General features: G+C 38.2%; 1 protein-coding gene and 1 long non-coding RNA gene across 2 annotated transcripts in view; one reads left to right on the forward strand and one right to left on the reverse strand.

Annotated features, from left to right (window-relative positions):
* The first annotated feature begins 180 nt into the window (after positions 1-180).
* LOC131816514 (uncharacterized) lies at positions 181-15,134 on the forward strand. Its single transcript, XR_009348087.1, has 3 exons — positions 181-323; positions 14,676-14,747; positions 15,100-15,134. It is a non-coding gene; the product is annotated as an uncharacterized LOC131816514 (long non-coding RNA).
* SKA2 (spindle and kinetochore associated complex subunit 2) overlaps positions 2,232-16,976 on the reverse strand; it is a 40,615-nt gene continuing 25,870 nt past the window's right edge. Inside the window, exons 3-4 of the mRNA XM_059149329.1 lie at positions 10,469-10,645; positions 2,232-3,725 (exon numbers count right to left, since the gene is read on the reverse strand). Of these exons, the coding sequence (XP_059005312.1) occupies positions 3,657-3,725; positions 10,469-10,645 (246 nt within the window). The 3' untranslated portion in view covers positions 2,232-3,656. The remainder of the gene's footprint in view (positions 3,726-10,468; positions 10,646-16,976) is intronic.

The following is a 16,976-nucleotide window of genomic DNA, read 5'->3' on the forward strand; positions in this document are numbered from 1 at the left end:
CGCCCCTAGGTATTCAGATTCCGTGATTCTAGGGTGCTGTACCACGAAATCAGCGTCTCCAACAGCCACTCTCGTTGATTTGGCCAGGTGGATTGTGGTCCGCACCTTTAAGAAACCTTGGTGGATAGGATTCGAGGCTAGTGGTTCTTTCCCTGGAAGGAATCCCGGGCTCTAGATTTTGAGATTTCCGCCCCACCGACTCAGAGCTCCAGACTGTGAAGCCTAGATTGGTATAGTTTCTCATTTCAGGGTTGGGAGAATGGAGCCACAAACCGTAGATGTCAGATCCACACCGCTCCACACTGCATCTCTTGTCGCCCTAGGTGAGCTGTAGCTATGGGACAATGGAAAGTGCAAGAACTGTGTTCAGCTTTCCTATGTTGGCGTGTTCTTTATACAATTTTTGTCATGCGAGGTCTAAAGATAGCAGGAATTGAAGGTGAGACAAAGGGTTTACATCAAATTCTTAATTTGTATTTAATTTTTCCTTTGTGATTTATTGCAAACTATTACACTTAATCCAATCTAGAGTGCACATGTAAAGAATCAACAATAACCTTGAAAGTTCTGAAGTATCAAGAGATTTGGACTTTCTAATAGTGGGCAACAGTATCCTTTATACTATGCGAGGCATGGACAGGGATTTAATTTAGTAAGATTAATCTGTGACTGAAAAGGTCTTTAACTAGAAATTATGGTCGTGATGTTTGCATGCCACCATCTGCACTAAAACGTCCTCAACTGTACACTTTGATAATGGGTAATGGTTAATCTTGTTACGTGAATTTTACCTTAATTAAAAAAAAATTATTTGGGGGCGCCTGCCTTCGGCTCCTATCAAGATCCTAGTGTCTAGGGATCGAGACCCCCGGCTGGCTCCCTGCTCAGCGGGAGGCCTGCTTCTCCCTCTCCCCCTGCCTGTATTTCTTCTCTTGCCATTTCTCTGTTAAATACATAAATAAAATCTTTAAAACAAATTTTTTTAAATAATAAGTAATTTGTGGAACACAGTATTGTACTTGGGATTCAAGGAATAATGAAAAGTGAAAAAATAAGACAAATTATTACATGTGATAAATATTTTTTAAAAATTTTACTAATAGGGGGACGCCTGGGTGGCTCAGTTGGTTAAGCAGCTGCCTTCGGCTCAGGACATGATCCCTGCGTCCTGGGATCGAGTCCCGCATCAGGCTCCTTGCTCAGCAGGGAGCCTGCTTCTCCCTCTGCCTCTGCCTGCCATTCTGTCTGCCTGTGCTCGCTCTCTCCCCCCCCCTCTGATAAATAAATAAAAATCTTTTTTTTAAAAGATTTTTATTTATTTATTTGACAGAGAGAGATCACAGGTAGGTAGAGAAACTGGCAGAGAGAGAGAGAGAGAACGGGAAGCAGGCTCCCTGCTGAGCAGAAAGCCCCATGTGGGACTGGATCCTAGGACCCTGAGATCATGACCTGAGCCGAAGGCAGCGCCTTAACCCACTGAGCCACCCAGGCGCCCCAAATAAATAAAATCTTAAAAAAAAAAAAATTTACCAATAGGTATATTTGCCCAAGAAGCCAAAAATGTTCAGATTTATTGCAGTAGTTCATAATAATGGAAAAACTGGAAAACCTATACAATTAGGGTCATTGGTTGCAACCACAAAGTCAGATTCTGGCTAATTTAAGCGAAAAAGAATTTAGTCCAGGGAGGATGCTAAGCCACCACATGGAGCTGGGAAACCTGTGATCTTGCTCCATCAGAATTCCTTAGGGGCAACCCAGCTGCCTTTCCCCACCCACGCCTGGACAAATCTAACTTGTATATTATACAGTCTATCAATGCCTAGCAATAAGAAAATGGAAAAATCATGGTATATCCATATATTGATTACAGCTGTTCAAAGGAATAGCAGATGTATGTCATGAAAATATCCAAAATATATTTATAATAAAAAAAACTTAATTGCAGCTGCAGTACAACATATGGTATCAACTTATTTTTGTAAAAAAAAAATTATTTTTAATTTGCATATATGTACAAACATCTGAAGAGACTGCAGATAATTTCTGGAGAATAGACATACTTGTATTTTTTAATTTCCTAAAATTAAATTTGTATTAAAAGATAAAATTAATTTGTATTACAACTTAAGACATTAAAAACACTATAGTCACATAGAAAATAATTACCCAGGTGAGAAATAAAAGACCTAAATTAGGATAGTAAAAGTGAAGATAAAGTGGAGGTTGGATACTAAGAACATTTCAGGAAGATTTTATTGACTAAGAAGATAAAGGGATGCAGACTTTTTAATTCCAGGTAACAAAACAGTGCCCACTGACAAAATTAAATCAGGAAGTACTTGGGACATAATCAATTTGAATATTCAGGTAGACATTTTTATTGGAAATTTGTATCTAGATCTAATGGAAGAAGTTATATCTGGGAATCATCCACGAAGAGTCAATAAATGAAACTTGGGAAGCTAATGAATATTATAGAGAAGTACGCAGAGAACAGTTTTCAGGGGACTGAGGGAAAGAACCAACATTGAAAACACAACTGTGAAGAAAGTCACAGAGGATAAACTCCAGGATCTTGCTATGATACTAATACTATGATATGATAGTAGTATGATGCTATTATTTTTTAATTCCACCAATCAACATCACATCCCAGAGCCATTCCAGGATAAAAACTTCCTTAATATTAACTGCCCGAGTACTGAAGAAAATGTGTTACTGAAATGTAACTTATTTCTCTGTAACTTAAAAAATAGGAGTTTTCTGTTCTTTAAATATTCAAACTGCACAGTACAATTTTAACTGAAGCTACTCTCCCAACCCTGTTTATTACCTATTATAAGTTTGTTAATGGGCAAATAAAATGCTCATAACAAATTTTTAATTATATAAAAGTATAATTCTATAACCTGCAGTTGCCAGTGATCCTCTGATTTCTCTTTCTTAGCTTCCATATAGAATGAACAATTAACAGTAATACAGGCTGAAGGAGAACAAAGGTAGTGTTGATATACAGAAGAGACAGTCTGAAACAATATTTGAAGTCATAGTTCATGTTGCTCAACAATTGCAGGCAGAAGGAATAGAGCAAAAAAAGTAAGGCTATCACAGAAAAGCCAATTTATTATTACCAAAGTTAGCTTCTCTGGAGGACTAGAGGCCACATACTAGCAGTCTCATCAATAATGTGACCATTATCTATAATCAATATTTTCAAAAATAAAATTATATACATATGTATAATGTAATACAAATATTTTTTTCTATCCTTTAGTTTCCAAAGCATGCTCATTCACATCTGATAGTACATATATCCTTTCTTGATAGACCAGGACATTCATGTTATCCCAACTACACAAAAACAGATGCAAAATAGAGTTATGTGACTTCCTTTCATTATAAGACTAATTACGTGTGATATTTATTTTTAAATCTCTTTATTTCCATCCCATCCTTTCGGCTAAACTTTATTCCTATATCTGCCCTTCTTATAGTTTCCTCTCTTGTAAAAGGTGTCATTATCCAGTGACCACAACCAAATCTTCTTCTCCATCCTCCCACCTCTAGTCATCAAGTGCTAACAAGACATCTTCCTAAATCTTTCTGGAATGGATCTCTTCTTCATCAGAATTCCCTTTTGCAAGTCCATTTCTTCATAAGTCTGACATGAAAGATTTTAATTGTTCTGCTGCAGTTTGCTCTTCTTTACTCAGTGGTGACAGCTAAAAAGAAAATGACAAAATATTTCAAAATCTTTAAAACATGTTTAATTTAATTAACTTCTACTTTTGTATTTCCATAAACTCATACTATGTCTATGAGCACAAATTTTGGAAGGCAAGGATAAGAACAGATTTGGCTATCTAGATACAAGGTACTTTTCATGTCTGAGCTTAAAGAACTTGCAATTAAGCTGAAGAAACAAGACCAAACAGTTTAAGGATTGTCATTTTTTAATTTTTTTTTTTTAACGAAACAATAGCCATTTTATTATGTTCATGGAATTGGGATCAGAAATTCAGGCAGCGCACAGTGGAGATGGCTTGTTGATGGTTCAGAGAGGAATTCAGTTGGGAAGACTTAGTAGCTAAAGGACGATTAGTATGGTTGGAGTCTGGGATCATCCAAACCTTCCTCATTTATAAATTTAGCACCCAAAATGGGGTGACTTGAAGACTTGGCCCAACCAGGCTTGTTAAGGGCTGTAGTTTAACAAAACTAAAGAAGTCGCATTTGAATGCCATATTCTAAAAGCATCTTGAAAAAGAAATGTGAACAAGATAGTCTGGAAGTTTCCTCAAAATTGGAGACTTGAGCTAAATTTTGAAGGATAGTTGAGATTTTTTAGCTGCAAGTAACAGGAACACATTTCAAAATGGATTAATAATAAAATTTATTACTGCACAATAAATACAGAAAAAGTACAGACTTCAGGACTGGTTTATTTAGCAGCTCAGTTAAAGACTCATTTTTTCCACCTTATCTAATATCCTTACCTGGTGGCTTTATTCTCAGATGATTAGAAAATGGCCCGAGCAGTGCTAGGAATCATATCTATACACACTGTTTTAAAAAAGTATTTTCTCTTCCCACAGTTCTCTCAGCAGTGAGGAAACTCTTAACTTCCTACTTCCAAACTCTCCCTTCTCACATGCCATATGAGTTACAAATCCATTCCTGAACCAATGTTAGTTAAAGGAAAATCCATTCCTCTTGACAGTCAGATACCACCCCAGGAAGCTGAGGAAAGCACCAACTTTGCCTTGGGCACGAGTGAGGGATAGCACACATCTCCAGGCCAGTATCCTATCTGGCAGCAAGGGAGAACAAATGCTGAGAAAACTACCCAGCAGACAGTATCCACCAAGAGCAGGTAGGAGCAAAAGCAGAGGGGCAAAGAAAAGCCAAAAGGAAGTTTATAAAGGACTTCAACATAGCAATAACCAACAGGCTAGCTAAAATAATGGGTTAATGGGGAAATTATTGGAGATGCAGCATGAGGAATTAAAGTTACAACTCTGCCTAACTATATGTCATCTCTAGAGAGACTGCCAAATCTGGAACACACCATACCTACAGAGTAAGAATCTCTAGAGCAGTGCTATCCAGAATTTTCTGTGATACGGCAAATATTCTGTATCTGTGCAGTCTAATCAGTATGAAGAAATGAATTTTTAATTTTATTTAATTACTTTACATTTTAATTTATGTAGCCACATGTGGCAACTGGGCTGCCCAGCTGGTTTGGCTAATCAAGCCAACATTTACCAAAAATGTTCACATGCATAAAATGAAAAACAATCATGGGCCTTACTGAAACCCATATTGTTACAGAATGTCCCTCTTCTAACTCAAAAACAGGAAGGGGCGCCTGGGTGGTTCAGTGGGTTCAAGCCTCTGTCTTAGGCTCAGGTCATGATCCCAAGGTCCTGGGATGGAGCCCTGCATCCCCCATGGGGCTCTCCACTCAGCAGGGAGCCTGCTTCCCCCACTATCTCTGCAGGCCTCTCTCCCTGTCAAATAAATAAATAAATAGTCTTAAAAAAAAAAACAAACCAGGAAATGGTTCTGGACTTTGTGAGTCCATGTTTCTCTTTGTGATAACTGTTCAAGGGATTTCAGACCATCCATTTCATAAACTTTCAAAGAATTTTTCTAGGAATCAACCAATCCAAAGCTTGTAGGAAATTTTCTTCCTGAACACAAATATTTCAGAGCATCAGTGAAATATCACACATTCTTTGTTTTTTTGTTTGTCTGTTTTGACAGAGAGAGTGCACACAAGAGGGGTAGTGGAGAAACTTAAGCAGGCTCCATGCCCAATACAGAGCCCAATGGGGGGGGTGCTCAGTCTCATGACCCTGAGGTCACAACCTTAGCCTAAGCCAAGAGTTGGACGCTTAACTAACTGCACCACCCAGCACCCAGGCACACCATTCTATTTTTAATGTCTTTTGAATTATATTTGTTTTATGGGTTTGTTTTGTTAATTTTTATTCTGGAACAAATCTAGTTTTTGTTTTGTTTGGTTTGGTTTGGTCTTTTGGCAGTCACCTTTATAATTAAGCGTATTTAAACCTTAATAGCCTATGGGGCGCCTGGGTGGCTCAGTGGTTAAGCCGCTGCCTTCGGCTGGGGTCATGATCCCAGGATCCTGGGATCATGCCCCGCATCAGGCTCTCTGCTCAGCGGGGAGCCTGCTTCCTCCTCTCTCTCTGCCTGCCTCTCTGCCTACTCACAATCTGTCTGTCAAATAAATAAATAAAATCTTAAAAAACAAACAAACAAAAAAAAAACCTTAATAGCTAGGCCACCTGGGTGGCTCAGTCCTTAAGCATCCCACTCAGTTTTGACTCAGGTCATTATCTCCAGGTTGGGGGAAGGGGGTGGGTGGAGCCCAGCATGGTTCTCCCCCTTCTGCTTAGCAAGGAGTCAGCTTTCCCTCTGCCCCTCCCCCTGCTCATATAGTCTGTCACTCTCTAAAATAAATCTTCAAAAAGAAAAACTTTAATGTCTTCATATTAACTAAAAAGATAAGGAAATACATATTCCCTTCATTTCACCTCCTTTTCTGTTCTCATCTCCCCATTTGTTGTTTAGTATTATCAACCCATGTACTATTTTTTAATATTACCAATTCAAATATATTTTCTGTCCTTGCAAGCGAAAAACTATGCACCTTGATAAAGATTATATCAAGAAAATACCTGAACAGCTTGACTTTCTATTTCCTTTCTGTTGTCTATAAATAAAGTACCATTTGCCCTAAATAGGCTTATCCCTTTTTTGTTCTTTATGTTCCGAAAATAATTTAAAGGACTTTTTAGTTATTTTAGAAAATTTCAGAAGCTGGACTTAAGCCTTTGGCTTTCTTAAGTATTCTCACAGTTCTGTCCCTATGACTAATACATCTCGTTTTATACTTCCTTTATGAGGTCTACTTTACATATCCTTTAAACTCTGAGCTCCGGTACCTGGGTGGCTCGGTTAGTTAAGCATCTGCCTTTGGCTCGGGTCATGATCCTAGGATCCTGGGATCAAATGGCGTTTTGGGCTCCCTACTCAGCGGGGAGTCTGCTCCTCCCTCTCCCTCTGTGTGCTTGCTCTCTCTCTCTCTCTCAAATAAATAAATCAACCTTAAAAAAAAAAAAACCTCTGGTCTTATAGAACTATTTCTGGTTATACAACTCTCTAGAAATGGCATTCCCTTTTCTTCCACATTTTGATCATGAAAATTCCTCTAAGCTTCCTACTATCTCATTTTTAAAGTAGTATGTATAAGATCCATTATATCCAACATTCCCCGAAATGGCTATTGAATCTAAAATATGATTTCCTTGGGGCGTCTGGGTGGCTCAGTGGGTTGGGCCGCTGCCTTTGGCTCAGGTCATGATCTCAGGGTCCCGGGATAGAGCCCCACATCGGGCTCTCTGCTCGGCAGGGAGCCTGCTTCCCTCTCTCTCTCTCTCTCTGCCAGCCTCTCTACCTACCTGTGATCTCTCTCTGTCAAATAAATAAATAAAATCTTTAAAAAAATAAAACAAAATATTATTTCCTTTTTCAAGGTCTATAAACAACCTTTCGGTCATTTCTCTTTGTTTGTAATTCTGTGATCCAAAGTAAAAGCTCTCTTAGCTTTCTACCTTCAATGTAATTATTGCTCATTACTGATACTTCTTTTATTTATTTATTTATTTATTTATTTATTTATTTATTTGACAGACAGAAATCACAAGTAGGCAGAGCGGCAGGCAGAGAGAGAGGAGGAAGCAGGCTCCCTGCTGAGCAGAGAGCCCAATGTTGGGATTCGATCCCAGGACCCTGAGATCATGACCTGAGCTGAAGGCAGAAGCTTATTAACCCACTGAGCCACCCAGGTGCCCCCAGATACTTCTTTTAAATGAATGAAGATCTTTACAGATATTTAGATGATTGAAATCCTCTATCACTATTATAACTATTTTCTGCACCATTTTTAAATCGCAGTCAGAAATATAGCATCTATTGATTGTATCCAGTAGGGACAATTTTTAGTTAATATTCAAAAATAGGACTTTTCTCTTTTTTCACTCACCTAAATTTATCCTGTGCTTCAATAAATTTATGGATTTCTACATAATGTATATAATCCAGAACTACACCCAGTCAGTCTCTTCTCAAGATTTGTTATGTGCTTCTTTTAAAGATTTTATTTATTTATTTGACGGACAGAGATTACAAGTAGGCAGAGAGGCAGGCAGAGAGAGAGGAGGAAGCGGGCTCCCCGGTGAGCAGAGAGCCCAATGTGGGGCTCGAATCCAGGACCCTGGGATCATGACCTGAGCCAAAGGCAGAGGCTTTAAGCTGCTGAACCACCCAGGCGCCCCTTGTTATGTGCTTCTATTTTCAGGTTCTGATCACCCACCACAAAGAGTATGTGTCTTGAGCTGTGTTTATAGAGGTTATCATATACATACTTTTGTTGCATTTTACATATTAGTAATATTACATATTATAAAACCCTTAATGTTTCAAATTCCTATTCCTATTCCCTCTGTACCCTTTTTAATTGCTTTTTCCTCCTCTAATATTCATCTCCCAAAGACCTAACATCTGAGATACATCTAAGGTATCATTTTATACTTTTAATTGGGTACTGTTCTTTTTTCTGCCATTGGCAATATAAAGAATTATTGACCAAATTAACCTCAGTAATGAACCTTTAAGGTTTACTCTCACTACAAGCCCATAATTCAAGTAGCTTAAACCAAATGGAGTTCAGGGTTGGCAAATAAATAAATAAATAAATGAACCAACCAACCAACCAACCAACCAACCATGTATGTTGCCCCTAACTGCATCTGTGCAATACCCAGACTCAGTTCCTCAATATAGCACTCTAAGAATCTATTACCAGTTAATTCATCTGAGTTGACACCAGAAATAAAAACCTATTGGCCATTTTTTGTTCATATAATTAAGCTCTACTCTCTGATTCCAACTATATACACACTGTATTTTCTTTTGAAAGCCCTCAACTTTGCCTTAATAGTAAACGTAAATTTTACCAAATCCTTCACTAGGTTATTTAAGATGATACTGTCTAGATCAGCAGCTCACACTGTGTTATTTTTTTGTATTTTACTCCATCATATCTGAAGAGTTATACACAATCAGTGATAGAGGCTCACAATTATAAGGATTTTTACCTGAAATCAGAAGGGAATGGGGGATGGAGGGAGAGAATGAAGGTCATGCTTACCTAAGCTCACCAACTCAATTTAAAAAAGGAGAACTAAGGGACGCCTGGGTGGCTCAGTTGGTTAAGCAGCTGCCTTCGGCTCAGGTCATGATCCCAGCGTCCTGGGATCGAGTCCCACATCAGGCTCCTTGCTCAGCAGGGAGCCTGCTTCTCCCTCTGTCTCTGCCTGCCATTCTGTCTGCCTGTGCTTGCTCTTCCTCGCTCTCTCTCTCTCTGACAAATAAATAAAATCTTTAAAAATAAATAAATAAATAATAAATAATAAATAAGGAGAACTAAAAAAGTCACTGATACAGATGCTTTCCACATTTCTCAGTCTTACTACTTCTTATAGGAACTGCAAAACTGGTAGATTTAATAAGCACTACCAAGTTTTCTCTTCTAACATGACTACATAATCTAAGATAGCACACCTCTTTATTAACCATGCCAAGTCCACAAGCTTTTTTTTTCTTAAATTTTTAAAAAGATTTCATTAATTTATTTGAGAAAGAGGGAGAGAGAACATGAGTGGGAGGAGGGGCAGAGAGACAAGCAGATTTCTGTTGAGCAGGAAGCCCCATGTGATGTGGGGCTCCATACAGGGCTCAATCCCAGGACCCTGAGACCATGACCTGAGCAAGTCAGATGCTTAACTAACTGAGACACTTAGGTGCCCCCACACATGCTTAAAATCTCATTTCTACCAACAATTCAAACTGACTGCTAAATCTCTAAATGAAAGTTAATGGGGATTTATCTTTCAAAAAGACACTCAGAATTGGAACGCCTCGATGGCTCAGTCGGTTGGGCATCTGCCTTTGGCTCGGGTCATCATCTCAATGTCCTGGGATGAGCCCTATATCAGGCTCCCTGCTCATTTGGGGAGCCTGCTTCTCCTTCTCCTTATGCCATTCTCTCCTGCTAGTGCTCTCTGGCTCTCTCTCCCTGTCAAATAAATAAAATCTTTAAAAAAAAAAAAAAGAATTAAAACTCTACAAATCCAGGGGCTCCTGGGTGGCTCAACCAGTTAAGCGACTGCCTTTGGCTCAGGTCATGATCTCAGGGTCCTGGGGTCAATTCCTGTTTCAGGCTCCCTGCTCAGCGGGGAGCCTGTTTCTCCCTCTCCCTCTGCTGCTTCCCCCGCTTGTGTGCTCTCTCTGAAAAATAAATAAATAAAATCTTTAAAAAAAACACCACCACAAAAAAACTCTACAAATCCAACTTGTCAATTGAAAGCATTACCTCCAGGTCTGTTTGCTTTTGTAGCTCTTGTATCATGGTCATAGTCTTATTGACAGTAGTACAAATGCGGTTCTTAGTCTCTTTCTGCTCTGTAGTAATTGATTTAAAGCGTGCATGCAAAGTTTGATATCGAGACTTTATTGCTGACAATTCCTTTAAGAGTGTAACTGGATTTTTCTATATCAGGAAAAAAAATAATATATATATTAAATAGTGAAAAGGAAAAATTAAGCTTCTTTTAAGAATTAAAATAAATACAACACCATCCATTTAATTCTAACATTCATTTAACTGAACATTGTATTTTTTTTTTTAAGATTTTATTTATTTGTTTAACAGACAGAGATCACAAGTAGGCAGAGAGGCAGGCAGAGAGAGAGAGGAAGAGAAAGGAAGAGAGGAAGAGGCTTCCCGATGAGCAGAGAGCCAGATGTGGGGCTTGATCCCAGGACCCTGGGACCTTGATCTGAGCTGAAGGCAGAGGCTTAATCCACTGAGCCACCCAGGCGCCCCTGAACATTGTATTTAATTATGGAACTCTGTAACAGAGGATGGGAGGAGGGGAAAAAAGAATTATAAGACCTAGATCCTATTCTCAAGGAAATTAAAGCTTAGGTACAGAAATAACCCACACATGCACACAAAATAGAAATATTAAAATAAGCAAATAAGGTCACATTAGAAAAAAAAAGTCACATAAAATACATAACATTTGATACGTATTTCACAATAATTATACAGTATTTTAACAACACAATTCTAAATACTCAGAAGGTGAGTAAAGGAGATATTTTGATTTGTTCTTAAAGAATAAGACAATTTAAAACTACTTATAAAATTCTTAAACATACTGTTATGGGGCTAATGTATGTAGAAGTACCAATTAATTGACCTCACTGTACAAAATTCAAGCAACTTTACAAGTTACATTGGTTTTTCAAATTCATTTTAGAGTATAAATAAAAACTATTCCATAATAGACATTTGTAAAGGGTCCTTTCCACCACTTGGTAATTTACATTCCTAGATAGTTCCTTAGCAAACCCTATAATACTATTCCAAACAGGGTGCCTGGGTGGCTCAGTGGGTTAAAACCTCTGCCTTCAGCTCGGGTCATGATCCCAGAGTCCTGGGATCGCACCCCATGTTGGGCTCTCTGCTCGGCGGGGAGCCTGCCTCCTCCTCTTGCTCTACCTGTTTTTCTGCCTGCTTGTGATCTCTGTCTGTCAAATGAATGAATAAAATCTTTAAAATATATATATACTTTTCCAAACATTCTCGACTCCCTCCAATTCCCATGCACCCTTTCTTGACACAAGACCTCACCATCTACTATACCAAGAGAACAGAAAACAGCTAGTACAAACTCCATCTTTCTGCGTTTTCCTCTCTAAAAGAAAAACACCATAGACATTCTGATCCCTGCTCTGCCTGTAGTACTACCACTATTATTGTTGTTTCATCCCCAAATCCTGCAGATCCTTCAATTTCCTATATTTCTATGACCTTTTCAATATCTCCCTTTGCTTTTTGTTTTCCAATGAAGTTTTTATATATATTTTTTTAGTAATTTCTATATCCAATCTGGGGCTTGAACTCACAACCCTGAGATCAAGATTCACATGCTCCTCCAACTGAGCCACCCAAGTACCCCTCAATATCTCCCTGTGTACAGACTTCAAATATGAATAGATGTTCCCCATGCTGGAAGGAAATAAAGTCCTTCTTTTGACTCTGTTGTTGCTTCGAAATCAGTTTTATTCTTCTCACTCCATTTCCACCAGCCTACTAGGTCATATAAATACACTTCCCTAATTTAACACTACATAGACTAGTATCTTTTGCCAAATTAGTGCAAACAATCAAAAGGTAGGATTGCCAAATAGCATATAATTCTGATGCCCTTCCTTATGCCTCTCTTATTTCCTTCATGTTCCTATCTTCTTAAAATGAACTCTTGATTTCTATAAAACTATACTATCTTGGTTAGCTTCCTACTCTACAGATTATATCCTTCAGGGGCCCTATCTCATGGCTGTGGCAAAGACTTCATTTATGGTCCTCTTTTCCCTGTTTCTTTGGAGATTTTTAAGTTTCTGATGATGGAAATAGTAAATAAAAATGATTCCCACAGGAACAGAAAAAGAAGAGAAAATCTAACTTTAAGACTGTTGAAATAATTCTGTAAGGGATGATCAAGACCTAGCATGAGCAATAGAAGTAGGACAGGGACAAAAGAGAGACCCCATGAAAACATTTTAAAAGATCTTAGTGGTATATCTGATTGAGCAAAGGAATAACAAATGACAACAAATATATCATGCAGTATATAAAGGAACGTGTATATTAGATGCCTACTACTCAGTGTATACCCCAATGATATTGAGACCTGTCCTCTCACCTTCAGAGCTATACTTCCCATCATGTTTCTAGATGCTACACATTGTACTGGATGAAAGAAATACAGTAGAAAAACTGAGAAATACAGTCAAAATGAAAACAGGAAAGAAAAGATAAGAAAAATGGAGGATAGATCCAAGAAGTTCAATATCTCACTGAGATAAAAACATAAAAGAGGTTTTTCCTCTGAATATTCATTTCTTATGAATACAAAAGGTAAGTAAAGTTATAAAATTTCAAATGCATGAGAATATCTATTCCATAACCATTAAATGACCATAAAATATTCTGAAAGTTCTAAGAGAGATGGGTTCAGGAAGGGGGGGGGGTGATAAAATAAGGAGGAAGACACAATTAGAACAGCATCAACTTTTCAACAGAACACTGAAAGCTAAAACACACACATACACATAAAACAGTGATGTTAAAGTTAAGAGAAAATAATCTCATCTGGAATTCCATACTCAACCAACCATCCATCAACTAAAAGATTAAATAAAGGTTAAATAAAGAAATTTCCAAATTATTATCTCAAAAAGTTAGCCTTTTGAGTACTCTTCCTCAGGAAACTCTAAAGGATATGCTTCATCTGATCAAGGAAATGAACCAAGAAAGAAGACGACATTTGATCCAAACCAGAAGTAAAACAAAGAGAATTACTGAAATGATGGTTAAGAAATCCCAGAAACACACCCACACAGGCGGTCTATAAGCAAGAGCACAGATACCACTGGGAAAGATGTGGAAGAAAATTAAACTCAGGGATCATGTGATATGTCGGGTAATATCGAGAAGAGTTTTACAGTTCTTTTAGAGAAGTCTGGGGTTGGGGTGCTTACATGGCTCTGTCAGTTAAGTGTCTGACTCTTGATGTTGGCTCAAGTCATGATAATCTGGGTCCTTAGATCAAGTCCTACACTGGGCTCTGTGCTCAGCCGGGAATCTGCTTGAGATTCTCCCCCGCTCTCCCTGTCCCTCCCTCGGCTTGCACACACTCTTTCTTGAATAAATAAATAAGTCCTTTTTTAAAAAGGCCAAATGAAATAATGATACATGCATAGAAAAGCTAAGCAAACTGGATGGAAAAAAGAAACAATTATTAGCTCCAGAAAAACAAAAACAAACTGTATAAAAAAGGAAAAGCAAACATAGTATATTACATGACTGATAGAAGCAATATTTGCAGAGTAATAACTGCTGTGATCTGAATGAGTCTCTCCAAAAGTCATTTTTTTTTAATTTCTTTGAAGTTTGTTTATTTTTTTAGTAATCTCTATACCCAACATGGGGCTTGAACTCATTATCTCAAGATCAAGAGTCATATGCTCTTCTGACAGAGCCAGCCAAATGCCTATCAAAATCATTTTTTGAGGGGCACCTGGGTGGCTCAAATGGTTAACTGACTGCCTTTGGCTCAGGTCATGATCCCAGGATCCGGGGATCAAGCCCCACATCTGTCTCCACCTGCTCTGTGGGGAGCCTGCTTCTCCCTCTCCCTCTGCCTGCCACTACCCCTGCTTGTGATCAAATAAATAAATAAAATTCATTTGTTGAAACCGAATCTCTTGTAATTAGGAGGTGAGTTGTTTGGGAGGCGATTACATCATGAGGGCAGAGCCACCATAAATGAGATTAGCACTCCGATGGAAGAGATCTTCTGCTATAGAATACAACCGAAAGTCTGTGACCCAGAAGAGGGGCCCAACCTATCTATGATGGCACCCCGATCACAGACTTCTGACCTCCAGAACTGTGAAACTAACTTTGTTTGCTTATAAGGTAGCTAATCTGTGATATTTTGTTACAGCACCCCAAGTGGACTAAGTCATTATAATATAAACACTGAATATGGATATAGCAAGAAATTGTGAAGATGGAGGTAAGTATGGGCAGTAAAGTATTTAATCTTTATCTTTGATAGCAAGAAGTTATTTTAACAACAACAGCTAAAATATAGTGCATACTCTGGACCAAACTGTTTTAAATATATTACATGTATTACTAATTTTATCCTCTTTCAATCTATAAGCAGATAGTATTATCCCCATTTTACAGACAAAGAAACTAAGTACAGGGGTTAATTGATTTGCATAAGTCACAATGCAGATCTCAGATTTGAACCAGAATAGCCAGTATCCAGGAAATAAATTTCAGATGGGGGGGAGGGGAATAGCAACACAAGTATACAATTTTTTCTTTCTTTTTTTTTTTTTTTTATTTGACACACATAGAGAGCAAGCCAGCACAAGTAGGGGGAGTGGAAGAGGAAGAAGCAGGCCCTCCACTGAGCAGAGAGTCTGATGCAGGACTCAACCCCAGGACCCCAAGATCATGGCCTGAGCCAAAGGCAGTCGCTTAACCAACTGAGCCACCCAGGCGCCCCAACACAAGCGTACTCTTTAGAAATATGAAGGTAAATACAAGAAAATGCTGAAATAAGGTGGTGACCTAACTGAGGGTGGTAAAGTATGAAACAAGGAATTATTGATTCATTATATGCTTTATACTTCTGTGACTTTTCAAATTATTTGCAAAAATTAATTTGACAAAAATAAGTTTAAATTTGGGAGGAAAATTTGTATGAAGGTAGAGGAGATCAGCTGTGAGGTAATAGTAGATTATGCAAATATAAATGATCTTGTAGGTAACTAGAATGAGGCTCAGTTGTGAATTTCCCAGAGACCTATACATATAAATCAGAAGAATGATGAATTCCCAAACACAAATTCATAGGGGGGAAAAAAAAGTGACAAGAACTAAAATTCATAGAGAAAAAAATGTAGCCAGTATACTAATCCTTCAGGATCCACCAAGCTAGGAAAAGAAAGGATTGGTGAACAAGGCATAAGGAATAAACAGCCATAGAGCTAAGAGTTAGGATAGGGTAATTAGGCAATTACTATACAACGTATTGTTGTGACATTAACTGGATCTAATAAACTTGATATGGCAATGATGAATTCAGGGTAACTAGATTTTACAACTGAGCATCTTAACACAGAAGAAAAAAGTTTTGTGCACATAGCGTGTTTTGTCTGAGTGATTGGCTGCTTGGGAGTCACAGTGTCCTTCCATCAGTGTTTGTAAACTACCTGCACTTTATTTAATTTTGTGCCTATAACACTTCAATTCCTTTAGGGTTTTTTTATTGTAAGTGGATGATCATTTATGACAGGTCATAAGAATATACAAGATGTGCTTGGGTAATGATAGTGCTAATGATGAAGGAAAAGAAAAAACCAATATGGGGCGCCTGGGTGGCTCATTTGGCTAAGTATCTGCCTTCAGGTCTTGATTCCGGAGTCCTGGGATCGAGCCCCACATTGGGCTCCCTACTGTGTATGGGGAGCCTGCGTCTCCCTCTCCCTCTGCCCCCCACTTGCTTGTGCTTGCTCTCTCTCTCTCTCTCTCTGTCAAATAAATAAAATCTTTATCCATTCCTCTGTAGAAGGGCATCTTGGCTTTTTCCACAGTTTGGCAATTGTGGACATTGCTGCTATGAACACTGGGGTACATATGGCCCTGACTGGAGGAGATTATGCTGAGTGAAATAAGTCAGGCAGAAAAAATCAATTATCATATGGTTTCACTCACTTGTGGAGCATAAGGAATAACATGGAGGACATTAGGAGAAGGAAAGGAAAAGTGAATTGGGGGAAATTCGAGGGGCAGATGAACCATGAAAGACTGTGGACTCTGAGAATCAAACTGAGGATTTGGGAGAGGAGGTGGGGTAGGGGGATGGGTGAGCCTGGTGGTGGGTATTAAGGTCACATATTGCATGGAACACTGGGTGTGGTGCATAAACAATGAATCTGGAACACTGAAAAAATAAAAATTTTTTAAACAGAGCAAAATTCATGATTGCAAAGAGCAACAGAAAAAAATAAATAAAAATAATAAATAAAATCTTAAAAAAATACAATGAAATAAAGAAAAGAAAAACCAATACGTGAGCAAAAAGCTCAACACAGTTAAGTCTTTTAAAAGAAATAAAAGGAAACATGCCATTAGTTGTATTATAAATTTAAAAGACCTACAGGAAAAATGCTCAGAAAAGCAAATAAAATTATCTTTCTACAAGTGAAGAACACAGTAACAGAAGCTT

Source organism: Mustela lutreola, chromosome 15 (assembly GCF_030435805.1).
Source record: "Mustela lutreola isolate mMusLut2 chromosome 15, mMusLut2.pri, whole genome shotgun sequence".
NCBI lineage: Eukaryota > Metazoa > Chordata > Mammalia > Carnivora > Mustelidae > Mustela > Mustela lutreola.